The sequence below is a fragment of the Myotis nattereri genome (genome assembly GCF_964212035.1).
Source record: "Myotis nattereri genome assembly, chromosome: 15".
Classification (NCBI taxonomy): domain Eukaryota; kingdom Metazoa; phylum Chordata; class Mammalia; order Chiroptera; family Vespertilionidae; genus Myotis; species Myotis nattereri.
Window position 1 is genome coordinate 40,444,547 of NC_138090.1, and position 15,603 is coordinate 40,460,149.

A 15,603-nucleotide genomic window follows, 5' to 3' on the forward strand; every position below is an offset into this window, starting at 1 on the left:
AAAGGCAGGGACAGCAGACTCTGTGGGGACATGATTACGAAGGGACAACTCTTTCCCCTCCTGCCTCCCAAACCTGCCCCTCCTCCAGGATCCTCATCTCAGGGAGGCCCCATGGTAACCTGGTCCCCAGGGTACAGCCCTGTGTCATCCAGGTTGCCACCTTTCCCTCCCTCATGGCCGGTCCACTCAGGCTCTGCCCACTCTCTTCCCCTCAAGGTTTCTGCCTGGTCCCCCTGGGCTCCCAGCTTCCACTCTTGTCCCCCTCCCACCCACCTTCACACAGTAGCCAAGGGAAGCTTTATAAAGCCCAAACCTGACTGTTCCCTCTCCCTACTTCTCCCCTGTTCCAGTCCTTGCATAAAACCTCAGGATATAGCTTAGACTTTTTACAATGACTCTGCACAATTTAGCATCCACGGAACAGCCTGTTGGGCTGCCTGCTCCTCCCCACTGAGGAAAGTATTATTAACTGTAGCTCCTCGTCTGCTCACCAGCCTCCTTCCCTTTGCTCATGTGGTTCCTTCTGCCCAGAAGCCGTCACGCCTTAGGACCTTCTCCTGGCTCATTCTTACCAAACCGGGTTTCAGGCAGGACCTCCCCTCTTCAACAGAGCCCCCAAGTTAGGTCACGCATCCCCTCTGGGTTCCCACAGCCCACTGTGCTTCCTCCCTCAGAGCCCTGGCCACTGTGGGCTGCCACTTCAGACTGAGATATGTGAAGGCAAAGCTCACAGCTATCTTGGTCACCACCGGGTCCTCACAGTCCCCACTAGGTCCCCACAGAGGGCCGGGTGCAGAACAGTAAACTGCAACTGAGGAAATGAAGGAATACCCAGAGAATCTTACACACACGGCAGACAGAGACCCTGAGATACCCAAAGCCAGAGTTGGAACTTCTAGCATAATCTGAAGCTCTTGGCTCAAGCTTTATTGCTGCCTTCCTTGGTTCCACATTCTCCAGGATGCTGTCCTCTGGACAGGGACAGAGCCCTAGTCATACTGGTGGGAAGGGTAGGTTCTGTGCCCATCATACTCGTTGGTGGTGAGGCAGCGCAACATGAAGTGGCCTAGGTCATGTTTGGAGATGACCCTTGAGGGTCCTCTTCCATCCAGGGTCACTGTGTAGGCCCCGGTCAGTGGCTGGTCCCCTGCAAAATAAAGATGAGGGGCAAGTAAAGATGTTCTTTCTTGGTTCCCCAACATGTGATCACTACAATGGTGGCCCCAGGGGGCCTACAGTGCGCCCAGCCAGAATGGTATTAAGAGCCATGTTATGTGAAACCCTTCCCACGCACAGAGCACTAATCTATACCCTTTATTTAATTAATCTGACAAATTCTGATGACCTATTATGTGTCAGGTGCTGGGTCCCCAGCAAGGGACAAAACAGAAATTCCTGCTGTCAGCATGTAAACACTTGCTAGCTAAAGACAACTAATAAGAAAGTACAATACACAGTATGTTAGATGGGGAGAAATACAGCAGAGAATGGGCTAGGAACTATTTGTTAATTCTACTTTATAAATGGGGACATTGAATCTTGGAGAGAGAAAGTCACTTTCAAGTGGCAAAGGCTAGATTTTCCCTGGGTGTCTCCATCTGGATGCTTTCCTATCTCTGGACCCCTCTGGAAGGGCTGAGTGACATGTCCCAGGCATGGGACTGTATTTCATAGGCAGTGGAAAAACACATTTCTCTGACTTTGTGAATATGGAGTCAGTGTCCTGATACCAGGGGTACAACTCCGTCTTTCTTAGACATGGAGACAGCAGACAGGCATGACCTGGCAATTACAGGGCATCTAGTGGCTGCTTTATAATAATTTTTTAAAAATATATATTTATTGATTTCAGAGAGGAAGGGAAAGGGAGAGAAAGAGAGAGAAACATCAATGATGAGAAAGAATTGTCAATTGTCTGCCTCCTGGACACCCCACACTGGGGATGGAGCCCACAACCCGGCATGTGCCCTGATCTGGAATCAAATCGTGATCTCCTGGGTCATGTGTAAATGCTCAGCCACTGAGCCAAGCCAGCCAGGCCGCCCCAGCATGCTTCAGTTCGTTTTCACTGAAGAGCTACACCCTGTCTTGGCTTCCTCACCCTGTGTATATTTCTAGTGCAACCCTGAGTAGGTTACTGCTCCCTTGTGATTTGTTGCGGACAGACCATGACTGCAGTAATGGCCCCAGAGAAGTCCAGTCCTGGCTGAGGTGCTGGCTGATCCTGACCTTCACGGTGTTCCTGCAGTGTGTCTGCGTGGCCATGGCTTACTTGTACTTCACCAGTGAGTTGCAGCAGGTCAGGATAATGCATGTGGACTCACGGCAGCTGTCAGCACCCTCATGTTAAGTGCCTCTCCTTTGCCTCTCTACTTGCTCCTTTTTGAAAACTTTATAGTGAATGTTTCCTTTCGCTGCCTGAGAGATGTTTTGGTTTTATTTCTGTTGCATTTGTGTGTTGATAATAGTGAGACTGTAAAGGACTAGCATTCTGCCTAAGTCTGTAATGCAGTGGTTATAAGCTGAGCTCACATTTTACTGCTCATCCTAAAATAATTGAAAATAAAACTGCCATTCTATGCCTGTGGATGGTTCAGGTACAAATCCGGGTGCATTTGACAGAGAGAAAAACAAAAACAAAAAACAGTGCCATTTTAATTCATGTATTTCTCAACTATATAAAACATTTGGAACTATAAATGCAAAATTGATAAAAAATAAACCAACTCAACTTCTTACCTTCTTATATATATTTTGACTAATTGTATATTATCAAAAACTATGAGTTGGAAGGAACTTTGAACACCCACATTTTATAGATGAGATTAGAGACCAGGATGGGTTACAGAAAATGATTGTCAGAGACTAACGTCTGGGTGCTGGAAGCCGATCCACCGTTGCTGCTTGACGCAGTCGCTGCAGGGATGTTTCAAGGGACCTGGCGTATATGGTATGTATATGTTTGCTCTCACTTTTAACGCTATGTGTTTTAAACAGGACCACCTCTCTGAGAAAGGTTGTTTGCCCAGGTCAATAATTTTTAAAAAAACACACAACAAAACACCTGCCAGTGACCAACTTAATTTAGGGATCAAAGGCAGCATACCAGTACAGGGACAACCTGGAATCATGTGCACTAAGAAACACGCACCCTTACCCTCATGGCATTCCTACCAAAAATGTTTAATTTGCATCTGTGAGAACATAACCAGAAATCCAGAACATGGGGCATTTAAAAAGACACCAGGCCTGGTTCATGTTACAAGAAACATTAAAAAAAAAAAAAAAAGATACGCCGAACCGGTTTGGCTCAGTGGATAGAGCATCAGCCTGCGGACTCAAGGGTCCCAGGTTCGATTCCGGTCAGGGTCATGTACCTTGGTTGCGGGCACATCCCCAGTGTGGGGCGTGCAGGAGGCAGCTGATCGATGTTTCTCTCTCATCGATGTTTCTGACTCTCTATCCCTCTCCCTTCTTCTCTGTAAAAAATCAATAAAAAAAAAATATATTAAAAAAAAAAAAAAAGATACGAAGGACTGTTTCACATTTAAGAGAACATAGCAACTAATCACAACGAGTGAGCCTCAATTGGACCCTGGTTTGGGGGTGGGGGGAGTTTAGAAGATATTTTTTGACAATTGGGGAAATTTGAATATGACATAGATACTAAATGGTATGATAGAGTTCATGTTAATTTTCTTGAGTTGCAGACATTGGTCAACTTTGAAAAGTACTCTGTGTTAAAATAACTTTTAGGCATGATCTCTCTGAGTACTTACTTTAAACCTAGCAGGTCAAGAAGTAATATGAGCCCTGTCTACAGATGAGGAATCTGAGACTCAGAGGTCAAGGGCTGGAGTTTTCACCCAGATTCTCCACTAGGCAGCTTCTCCGCTGATTCAAAGCTCAGGACCTTGGTCTCTATAGGGTCCTGATACAATCCCTTAATTGAATCTAAACACCGAACCTTACTTGACCCTCTAGGGCAGCGGTTCTCAACCTGTGGGTCGCGACCCCTTTGGGGGTCGAACAACCCTTTCACAGGGGTCGCCTAAGACCATCGGAAAACACATCTATAATTACATATTGTTTTTGTGATTAATCGCTATGCTTTAATTATGTTCAATTTGTAACAATGAAGACACATCCTGCATATCAGATATTTACATGACGATTCATAACAGTAGCAACATTACAGTGATGAAGTAGCAACGAAAATAATTTTATGGTTGGGGGTGACCACACCATGAGGAACTGTATGAAAGGGCCGCGGCATGAGGAAGGTTGAGAACCACTGCTCTAGGGTTTGTCATCCCTCACTCCTGTCAGGGGCCCCAGAAAGCAGAGCGTGAAGCAGAACTATTCCTCCAGGTCAGGCCTTTGGGTCTTCTCATTGCTGTTCCCTTATCCCAGTCCTCTCTCTCTCAGTGCATGAAGCCACCTCCTTAGAGAGCCTCCGCTTCCTAAACGGCCACCATTACTACTCCCTTCACTGTGTTTGTTTCTTCCCCCACTGTAGCACTGCCCGCCAGGAATAGCCAGCTCTTATGTGGCCTGAGAGAGACATTTTGAGCCTAAAGCAACTGGAAGGCAGCTGTGACCCCCTGCGGGGTTTTATCTCCCCCACTAGAAATGTAAGCCTCGTGAGAGGAGAGGCTCTATTGCCAGTGCTCGTCACGGTGGCCAGGGCCACAGTTCAAGTGCCAGAGGTGTCCGTAACGGCTCTCTCCCCGTGTCTGGCTCTGTCTCTCAGTGTGAACTCCAGACCCGGTAGGGGAAAGAGGGCACAGGTGCAGCTTACTGGTTCCCTCCACAACACCATCATGAGAGGAGGTTCCCCTGTATTAGTTCCCCCAACAAATGTTGACTGAGCGTCTACTATATGCCAGGTCCTGATCTAGGCACTAGGAACACAGCTGTGATCTAACCAAGACAAGATCCGTTCCTCCAAACAGTGGACACCCTAGTGAGGGAGACACACAATAAATAAGAAATGATGGCCTGTAGTGAATACAAGCCCCCTTCCTTTGAATCTGGGCCTGTCCTAGGAACTTGCTTCCAATAAACGATGTGGCGGGAGCAGCACTGAGAGCTGACTTTAGGGGAGGCTGCATACGGGTTGCATCAACCACCAGCGTGTCTGGGAGGAAGCTTTCCTGCAACTGAGCAACCTCAGGTGCGAGCCTCCCTGAGCCTAGTCAGCTCTGGGTACTGAGTCATAATAAACGAGAATGGTTTGTTCAACAGAGATAACCGAAAAATGTGTTAGAAAGGAGGATAAAACAAGCAGGAAAGAGGACAGGAAGTGTGGAGGGGAAGGTTGGCAATTTTAGGCGAGCCAGGCAAGGCCTGGTAGATGTCCCCAGAGGGCAGGAGGGGGCAGGCTGGTGGCGGCGTTGCTGCTGGGTCCTGGCCCCACTCACCTATGTGGGGCGGCATCACGGCCACGTACTTCAGACCCGAATCCTGCAGCACCTTGTGCATCCGGATGTGGTCATCGGTCACATCCTGTAGTCGTGGGGGCACCTTGGCTGGGTCCCATAGCAGGAAGGCTGGGAGGACACAGGGTAGGGTCAGCTAAGGCAGGACAGCCTGGCCAGGCCCGCAGCCTGCCAGTTTTGTGTCAGGACAAAATCCCACAGGGGCTCACCGCTGCCTTCCAGTTGCTGCAGGCTCAAAATGTCTCTCTCATAGGCCACATAAGAGCTGACCGCTTCCCACCCCACCTGCTTCTGTCTGCTGTCCTCCCTGCCTCTGCCCTCACAATCTGTTCCCCGAATGCAGCCAGAAGGGGCCTGTGAACGCCCGGAGGGGTTGGAGCTCATCCCTGGCTCCATCTCACTCAGGGTAAATGCAAATGCCCAACAGGGCTCACAGGCCCCGTCAGCCCTCTGACCTCACCACTCTCCCCTTCACTAGCTCTGCTGAAGCCACACTCCGGCCTCATAGCCTTCACAACCGGGTGATCCCTCCGCCCAGAGTCCCGCTGTCTTACCATGCAGCCCTCCCTCACGTCACTTCCCTTTCTGGGAGGCACTGGGGTGAGGAAAGTGGCTGGTGGAGACAAGGCAGCCAGGTCTCACACGCCAGCTCTGCAGCCACAGGCTGTGTGAACTTGGGTAAGCCATGGGCCTCCACTCCCTTAGCTACAAGGGAGACAACAGCCTCTGCTTACTGAGCACCTGCTATGTGCCACCACGAGGGCACTCAGAAGAGTTTGGTGAGGATGAAGTGGCATTCATCTCTAAGGCATGCACATGGTGCCTGGCACACAAGTGCTCAATAAAAATTACCTGTTAGCATTAACTGCTCCTGTTACGTACCCTGCAGCCTTCAGTTTGGATTCTTTGGGGCAACTGCTTTTTTAATGCCCATCTCCCCATAAATGGAGAGCTCTATGAAGGTAGAGATGTGGTCTGTGTATCCACAGCTCTGTCACTTCCCCTAGAATCCTCCTTAACCTCACCTCAGACTGTGTTAGGTGCCTCCTCTGGGCTCCCCGCTATCCTGGACTTGACCTTTCTGCCTGGGCCCCCATCCTGGGTCTGACTTCTCTGCTTTGGCTGCCCCCCCACCCCCAGTCGCGACCTTGACAGTTGGGGCCTGTCACTGTTTGATGACTGCTCTGTTTACCACTTCCCTGTCATCTGTGAGATACGTGAGTGTAAGGCCCAGGGCTGTTTTGGTCACCACTATGTCCCTGGCATCTCGCAGCAAGGTTCAGGCACACAACTGGTGCTCAATAAATGCACAGTAACTTGGGATGGCTCCAATGCCACCTTGCAAAGGCCTTCGGGCTGCCATTTACTCCCCCCCCCCTTCAGCCCCATCCCTGTGACCCCACCACCCACCCGAGGTGCAGGCCACGACCTTGTCCACACCATGGGCCTTCATGGCCGCCACAATGTTCTGGGCACCCTCGGACATCACTGTGGTAGGACCTTAGAGGGGACAGAGAGTGGCTGTCACTGGTGGGTGGCGGCGGTGGTGGGGGTGGCAGAGGTGGGGCAGGGGGTGGGGGTGGTGCTGGGGGCCGAGGTGCAGGCGGGGGCCGTGGGCAGAGGGGGGGCCGAGTACTGAGGTCATTGCCGGTGCCCAACAGCACGATGACAGCGTCCTGCCCAGCCACAGTCTTGTCCACGTCAGCTGCCTGCCGAACATCGCCCACTACCACGTGGGCTGGCTGGGGCCCCTCCGAGGGCAACCTGGAGGAGTCCCGCACCAGCACTGTCACCTCATAACCTGTGGGCAAAGAAGGGCAGAGAAGCAGGTCAGTAGGCTCTCGGGCTGGCACTCCTGGGCTCCTGGAGGATACCATGAACCCTCCAATGCATCCTTCTGGTCCCCTGTTCTGAGGCAGGGGCCGCCAAACATTTTTGCTGGCATACCGGCAGTTGATATTGAGGTAGTTGTTAAAATTGGGCCATTCCTTCATGCCGGTTCATAAATAACCTGCACTGATGCCTCCAACGGCCTCCCTGAGCCCCCCCAGCCTTCTCCACCCTCTGGCAACTGAAGAGTTAATGACTGGCATCACACTGGCATCCATAGTCCTGGAAGAAACTGAGGCACAGAGGAAGACATGAGTTGCCCAAAGGGTGCCCAGTGCTGGGATTGATCCCCCAGGCCTTATTTCTGCAGGGCCAGGCCCTGCCTTAGTGGTCATTAAAGATTTTGAACATTGCCTTGGTATGCTTCCCAAAAGAATTTTTGATAACTTGTGTCTCCCTTCCCCACATACAAACCCATTTTAAAGTTCACAACATAATTATCCTTTTTTAAAACAATGACAAAGGATGTTTTGTGTTTGAGTGTATTGCAAATGGTGATATCTATCTAATCTAATAAAAGAGAAACATGCAAATTGTGTACCTCGGCTACATCCACAAGCCACGCCCACCAGCCAATCAGGAGCAAATATGCAAATTAACCCAAATAAGATGGCGGCAGTCACAGAGCTGGAGCGAGCAGGAGGCTTGGGTTGCCCCCGGCAATGGAGGAAGCCAAGCTTCCCGCCTGCCCTGCCGGGCCTGAGCTCTGCTCAAGGCTACAAAATTTCAATTATAGAAGATAAATAAATCCCAGATACCTGCTTCCAGCTCCCAGCCGTGGCCAGCCTAAAAACAGCCCTCAGCCCCTCACCCAGGCTGGCCAGGCACCCCAGCGGGGATCCCCACCCTGAAGGGACTGTGGGCAGCCTGAAAACAACCCTCAGCCCCTCACCCAGGCTGGCTACACCCCCATGGGGTGAAGGTCCACACTGGGGGGCTTGGCCAGCCTGCAAAAAGCCATCAGCCCCTCACCAATGCTGGCCAGGCACCCCAGTGGGAATCTCCATGCTGAAGAGGTATGGCCAACCTGAAAACGGCCCTCAGCCCCTCACCCGGGCTGGCCAGGCACCCCAGCGGGACCCCACCCTTATCCAGGACACCCTTCAGGGCAAACCAGCTGGCCCCCACCCGTGCACCAGGCCTCTATCCTATATAATAAAAGGATAATATGCAAATTAACCCTAACAGCAGAAGGACTGGGAATGACTGGTCACTATGACACACACTGACCACCAGGGGGCAGACTCTCAATGCAGGAGCTGCCCCCTGGTGGTCAGTGAGCTCCCACAGGGGGAGCTCTGCTCAGCCACAAGCCAGGCTGACGGCTGCCAGCACAGTGGTGGTGGTGGGAGCCTCTCCCGCCTCCTCAGCAGCACTAAGGATGTCTGACTGCAGCTTAGGCCTGCTCCCCACTGGCAAGTGGACATCACCCGAGGGCTCCCGGGCTGCCAGAGGGATGTCTGACTGCCATCTTAGGCCCGCTCCCCTGGGGAGCGGGACTAAGCCTGCAGGTGGACATCCTCCGAGGAATCCCAGACTGCAAGAGGGCACAGGCCAGGCTGAGGGATGTCCCCCCCCCCCCCCCGAGTGCACAAATTTTTGTGCACCGGGCCTCTAGTATCACTATAAAAGGCTAATATGCAAATTGTCACCTGGGGAGTTTAACGGGGAGACCAGGAGTTTGATTGCTTGCTATGACACGTGCTGACTACCAGGGGGAAGTGTGGAATGAAGGAAGGTCCCAATCAGCCCTGATTGCCGGCCAGGCCTAGGGACCCTAGCTGTGCACGAATTTCATGCACCAGGCCTCTAGTAAAAAAATAAAATGATTAATGGTGGGCTCTGTTATGGACTGATATGTCCCCCCAAAATTCACATGTTGAAGCCCTAACCCCCAAAGTGATGGTGTTTAGAGATAAGTTAGGTTTAGATGAGGTCATGAGTGTGGGCCCCATGATGGGATTAGTGTCTTTAGAGGGAGAGGAAGATAAACCAGAGCTCTCTCTCCATCACATAAGAAAGACATCTGCAAGCCTGGAAGAAGGTTCTCACCAGAAACCACATCTGTTGGTACCTTGATCTTGGACTTCCCAGGCTCCAGAACTATGAGAAATGCATGTATGTTGTTTAAGTCACCCAATTTTCTTATAGCAGCCTGAGTCAGCCTCTATATATCATTCTCCTGAAAACTGAACTGAAGTTCCTTGAGAAATGGCTGGTGGGCTGGGGATGGGCAAGATGAGCCTGGAGTATGCCCTGCCCGCTGGGAAGGCAGTGCTTAAATGATGGGGCCATGAACTCAATAGAAACACATCAAATATATAGAAATCTGTGAGTTCATAATGATACTAACAAAGAAACCTCATTGGTCATCACCTATCAGAGGATTAATCTCTTACTCTAAAAATAATAAAGGAAGAGGAAAAACTATGAATTTGTTCCATTTCTTTTGATATCTGTCATCATCATTTCAAAAACAAACAGTGGGAGATTTACACTCTGGACAATGATAATGATAATGATAAATAATATGTATAGAGCACTCACTATGTGCCAGGTGCCAAGTGTCTTACAAATATTAACTCTCTTACATATTTAGTTCTCAAAGTAACCCTCGGCCTGAATTCCAGCCTTACCACTAGCTAGCTGAATGACATTGGGCAATTCACTCGGCCTCCTTGAGCCTTAGGTCCTTCATTTGTAAAGTGACACAAATGATAGTCTACATTATAGATTTGTTGTAGGGTTAAATAATATTTACACAGCCATTGTGTACCCATTGAAACGAACATTTCATCAATAAAGCACTATTGCTTAGAGGTTAAAAAAATAGAACTAAAAGCTCAATGTAGACAGTTGATTTTTGACAAAGGTGCAAGACCATTCAATGGGGAAAGAACAGTCTTTTCAACAAATGGTGCTAGGACAACTGGATGCCCACATATAAAAGAACGAAGTTGGGATTCCTACCTCATACCATATATGAAAATTAACTTAAAACGATTGAAGACCTAAATGTAAGAGCTAAAACTGTAAAACACTTAGAAGAAACATAGGCATTAATCTTTGTGACTTTGGATTAGACCCCTAGCTACAACACCAAAAGCACAAGCAACAAAAGAAAAAATAGATACATCATCAAAATTAAATATTTATGTGCTTCTAAGGACACCAGCCAGAAAGTAAAAAGACAACACACAACATGGGAGAAAAGTTTGCAAATTGTATCTCAGGTAAGGGACTTGTATTAGAATATACGTATGAAAGAATTCCTAGGTCCTGGCCGTTGTGACCTAGTGGCTGGGCTTCATCCCATGCACTGAGAGAAGTCGCAGGCTGATTCCTAGTCAGGGTATGTGTCTGGGTTTCAGGCTGCATCCCCAGTGGGGGATGTGCAGGATACAGCAGATCAGTGTTTCTCTCTCTCCCTCTCCCTTCCTCTGGCTCTAAACAAAAACATTTTTAAAATATATTTTTACTGATTTCAGAGATAAAAGGAGAGGGAGAGAGAGACAGAAACAAACATCAGTGATGAAAGAGAATCAATGATTGGCTGCCTCCTGCATGCCCCACACTGGGGATTGAGCCTGCAACCTGGGCATGTGTCCTGACCGGGAATCGAACCATGACCTCCTAGTCGACGCTCAACCACTGGGCCATGCCAGCTGGACTGAACTGTATATTTTAAAGGGGTGAATTGTATGGTGTGTGAATTGTATCTTAATAAAAATACAAAACTAAAACTATGCCAGCTGGTGTGGCTCAGTGGTTGAGCATGGACCCATGAACCAAGAGGTTACCAGTTCAATTCTGGGTCAGGGCATATGGTTGGGTTTTGGGCCCGATCTCCAGTAGGCAACATGCAGGAAGCAGCCAATCAATGCTTCTATCTCTCTATCCCTCTCCCTTCCTCTCTAAAATCAATAAAAACATATTTTTTAAAAATCACATAATCTCATTCATAAAGAACAAAATAAACTGATGAACAAAATAGATCCAGAGACATAGAAACATGGAACAGACTATCGAGTCTCAGAGGGAAGGTGGAGGTAGGCGGATGAGAAGAGATTAACCAAAGAACTTATATGCATATATGCTTAACCCATGGACACAAACAAGGCCTGGGGGCGGGGGGCGAGCTAGAAGGGGTAAATTGTGGGGGGAAGGGGACATCTGTAATACTTTCAACTATAAAGATAAATTTTAAAAAAATGCAAAACTAAAACAAATAAAAAGTTGAGGAGAGTGCCTGGCATAGGAATGAGTGCTATATGGGTGCTGGCTGTTACTATGCCTTTTTTCCCCTTACAATGGCTGTTTATCATCTCACAATGTTATTTCCTGGCCTGGTGTAACCCTCCCAGGCTCTCCTGACCCCTGTCACGCCTTCTCCAATCCATATTCCACATGGCAGCCAGATAGAGCCTTCCACAGAAGTGCCCCCGCCCCGCCCCCGCTCATATCACTCCTGTGATACCCGGGCCCTCAGATAAAGTCATCATGGCTGCCTTTAAGGCCCCCTCAGGATCTGGCCTGTCTTCCTCTCCACCCTGTGCTAGGGCCACTGTCCTCTTCAACTACTGCATGTCTTTCAGTTCCTCAAACCCATGATGCTGCCTCCTGGCCTTTGCAAGCGCTGTCCCCTCCGCCTGGAACACCCTTCACCCTCTCTCCACAGGCCCCACCAGCCCGTGTGCTTCCTCTTTCACGGCCCTACTTATGCTGACCTGGAGTAAACCAAGGGTCCTATGGGTCCACAGACTGTGCCATATTTGCCACCACCTCCCTGACTTTTTATAAACACAAAAGCACAGGCTTTGCTGCCCCAAAGACCGGGGTTCAAGCTCTAGTTCTGCCACTTACTGGCTGAGGAATCTCCGGAAACCCCGTTTAGTCTTCTCTAGAAAGTGAAGATCATCAACTCCGTAAGGTACAGGAATGTCTACTCACCATGCTGTATACCTGAAACTAATATTATATGTCGACTGTAACTGGAAAATGAATACATTTTTTTAAAGAAAAGAAAGTGAAGACCACAATCCCCAGTGTCCCCATCCCATGTGACCACCTGTCATAAGGGAAGGACACAAAACCTGTGCTGCCCTCACATGCATCTGGGAGGAGCAAGGGCCTTTGCGTGCCAAGGTGGGCATTGCTTAACTGCCACGGGATTGGTTAGGACAGATCCGGGTAAACTGTGGGTATTTTGGGGGGAAGAACAAGGTCTCACAGACAGTGAGAACTTTGACACATGATCTCAGCACGAGGGTGCCCATCAATGCTACATTATTGGTGATTAGTGACGTTTGAGAAGTGCTGTGCTAAGCTCTTTCCACAGATAAATGTGGGTTTTCCTCCCAACATTTTTAACACAACCAACATTTACCAGTAAATTTAAATATAGGTTAGTGGCTACCATACCAAACAGTATGAGTTTAGAATTCACAGATTTTACCCTTTACAAAGATAAGAGCATTTGTAAGATATTTCCCAACCTTTTTTAAAAAAACCTCTTTAGTTTTCTGTTTTTTTTTTATTTTGAAATAAAGTCAGACCTATACAAAAGCTGCAAGACCTAGATTTTCATATTGCTTTTACTTTACCCTTCTCTATGTCTGTGTGCATATATGTATATACAATATACTTATCATAATTATATATATGTGTATATAAATATATTTAGTGTACATAACATATATATAGTGTTTTCCTAACTAGTTGAGAATAAGTTTCAGAGATAATACCCCTTTTAAGCTTTTTTTTTTAATCTCAAACCTCAATACAAAATATATTTCACAGCCTAATCCTGTATATACAAACCCATAAAACCAATATTTAACATGTGATACATTCAGATACTGTTGTAACCAACTGCATATATGTAGAACTCACTATGACCCACAGTTTGAAAAGCACCAGATTGCAACAACCTTACAAGGTAGGTATTATTATAATGTTTTTTGAGGATAGGGAAACGGAGGCAATTTTAGGTAACTGGGCCAGGATCACACAGCCATGATCTAAGTTCATTCAGTTAAGGAATGCTTATTGAGCACCAACTATGTGCTGGACATGGTTCTAGGCCAGCCGTGGGCAAACTACGGCCCGCGGGCCGGATCCGGCCCGTTTGAAATGAATAAAACTAAAAAAAAAAGACCATACCCTTATATGTAATGATGTTTACTTTGAATTTATATTAGTTCACACAAACACTCCATCCATGCTTTTGTTCTGGCCCTCCGGTCCAGTTTAAGAACCCATTGTGGCCCTCGAGTCAAAAAGTTTGCCCACCCCTGTTGTAGGCACTTACCACATATTATATTATTTAATCATCACAAGACCCCAGGGCAAATGCTACTAGTTTCATCCCCACTTAACGAATACCTAGGTGGGACAAGGCATTTGACCATACAGGTGGGTAAGTGGCAGAGTTGGGGTTCGAATGTGGGCAGGCTAGCACCAGAGTCCAGGCCTGTTAAGAGCTCAGCCCCATAGAATCACTGGGTTAATAAAAACCGAGTTCATTCAACAGCAAGGCTCTGAGCTGTGCAGGGTCTTGTCAGAGCCTCCATGAGAAGGCAAGGCCTCCCAAGCCCCACCTCCCAATTCCCCACGATTCTGCTGTTCTAATGGTGACCAGCAGGGTGGATGAGCAGACTTCAGTGGAATTCAGGATTAAGGAAAAGGTAGTAACATGGGAACCAAATCCTCTGGGTGACTCAGCACTTCTACCCTCCCCCACTTTAATTATTTTTCCCTATTGACTCAGCACTTCTTTACTTCTCCTCTTACTTCCTCCCCCACAATTGTTTATCAGCAAATTTGTCTCTCCCCTCCCACAAGTCAAGATCCAAACTAGGGGGGAGAGCAGTGGGCCAAGGAGGGCTGGACTAGGAGACAGCAGAGAATGGGATCCTGGTGGCCTCCACCCTTTTGGGACACCCAGATAGTCAGTATCTTCAGAGTCACCAAGACCCGCAAGGGTGGGGCTCTATATCTGGAAGTCTCAGGCCCAGCTGGGTGTTGGTGACGTCTGGACAGTGGGAGCAGAAGGCTGCCCAACTATGCCCTTTCCTGTGGCCACTCTAAATATTCAGCCTCCCTGACTTTTTGGGGTCCCCAAGTCTTCACCCATGTTTCTGTGACCCTCTCTCCACTAGATGGTCTCAGCAACCCACACCTGCCCCCCAGACTTTCCAACCTCCAGTCTTGGTGTCCAAGCCAAGAACCAGTGGGCTTTTGGTGGTTATGGGCATGGGCTGGGTTCAAATCCCAGCACTGTCACTCTCCAGCTGTATGACATTGGGCAAGACACTCTCCTGGCCTGTTTTCTAATCTGTGAGGTAAGGCGATACTAGATCCCACCCCGCATTTAGTGCTGTGAGGATTTAACAGTGTGAAGAGAGGGAGGTGTGGGAGGCAAGCGTGGCCAGGCTTAGTAAGCCCTCTCTGGGTGTGCTCACCGCCACCGCCACCTCCGTAACAGCACAAGTCATAAGCGCCTGCATTCAAACTTGTCCCGCGTCCCCAGCCTCCCAGGGCCCATTCCTACTCCTTGAACGCATGAAACTGGATCCCCCAGCGCCCCCCATTCTAACACGGTGCCCTCTGGGTTCTCACACCCCAAGGCACTGGTGGCCCGCCCCAACCTCGGCCAGACCCACGATGTCCCTTCCTAGCGCTCTGCCCGTGCACCCCGAGACATCGCCCGCCCGCCCGCCCCAGCTCATGCCTGCTTGCACCGCCTGCGCCAGCGTGGTGAGCCCGGTCCTGCCGGTGGCGCCGAAGATGGCAATCTTCTTTACCGACATGCTGCGAGGTCGTGCGGGCGGGAGTCTGCGGAGCCTCGGAACGCGCGGGAACTGACCGGCTGCCGGGCCGCCCTCTGCGCCCTTCTCCAGAGGGAGGGGCGGGCGCTACGGCCCCGAGGACCACGCCTCCGCCCGCCCCGGCTCCCCGCTCGGGCCAAGGGGCGGGGCCAACGGGCCGCCCCTCCAGCCAGAGTGGGCGGGGCCGAGCCGGCTGCGCTCCGCCCGCCGCCCGCACTGCCCCTCCGCCCGCCTCTCAGGCTGGGCGGTGCGGCCACACCTGCTCCACCCGAAACTGCGGGCCCGGTGCCCCGCCTCCGCGCTCCGGACCCCGGGGTGGGGCGGGGCCAGGGCGGGCCACGCCCACGAGACCTCGGCGCTCACGCCCCTCGCTCCCGGGGCCCGGAGGTGGGCTGGGACTCACTGCGCCCGGGCCTCCACGCGGGAGAGTGAGGGAGGCGGTG

At 49.9% G+C, this 15,603-nt stretch overlaps 1 protein-coding gene across 1 annotated transcript; it reads right to left on the bottom strand.

Annotated features, from left to right (window-relative positions):
- Positions 1 to 863: 863 nt before the first annotated feature.
- Positions 864 to 15,392, bottom strand: BLVRB (biliverdin reductase B). Its single transcript, XM_081108526.1, has 5 exons — positions 15,064 to 15,392; positions 7,078 to 7,242; positions 6,852 to 6,941; positions 5,424 to 5,552; positions 864 to 1,147 (listed from the first exon to the last, which is right to left on the bottom strand). The coding sequence occupies exons 1-5, from the start codon at positions 15,140 to 15,142 to the stop codon at positions 990 to 992; spliced, it is 621 nt and encodes a 206-aa protein (XP_080964652.1). The 5' UTR covers positions 15,143 to 15,392; the 3' UTR covers positions 864 to 989.
- Positions 15,393 to 15,603: the final 211 nt, after the last annotated feature.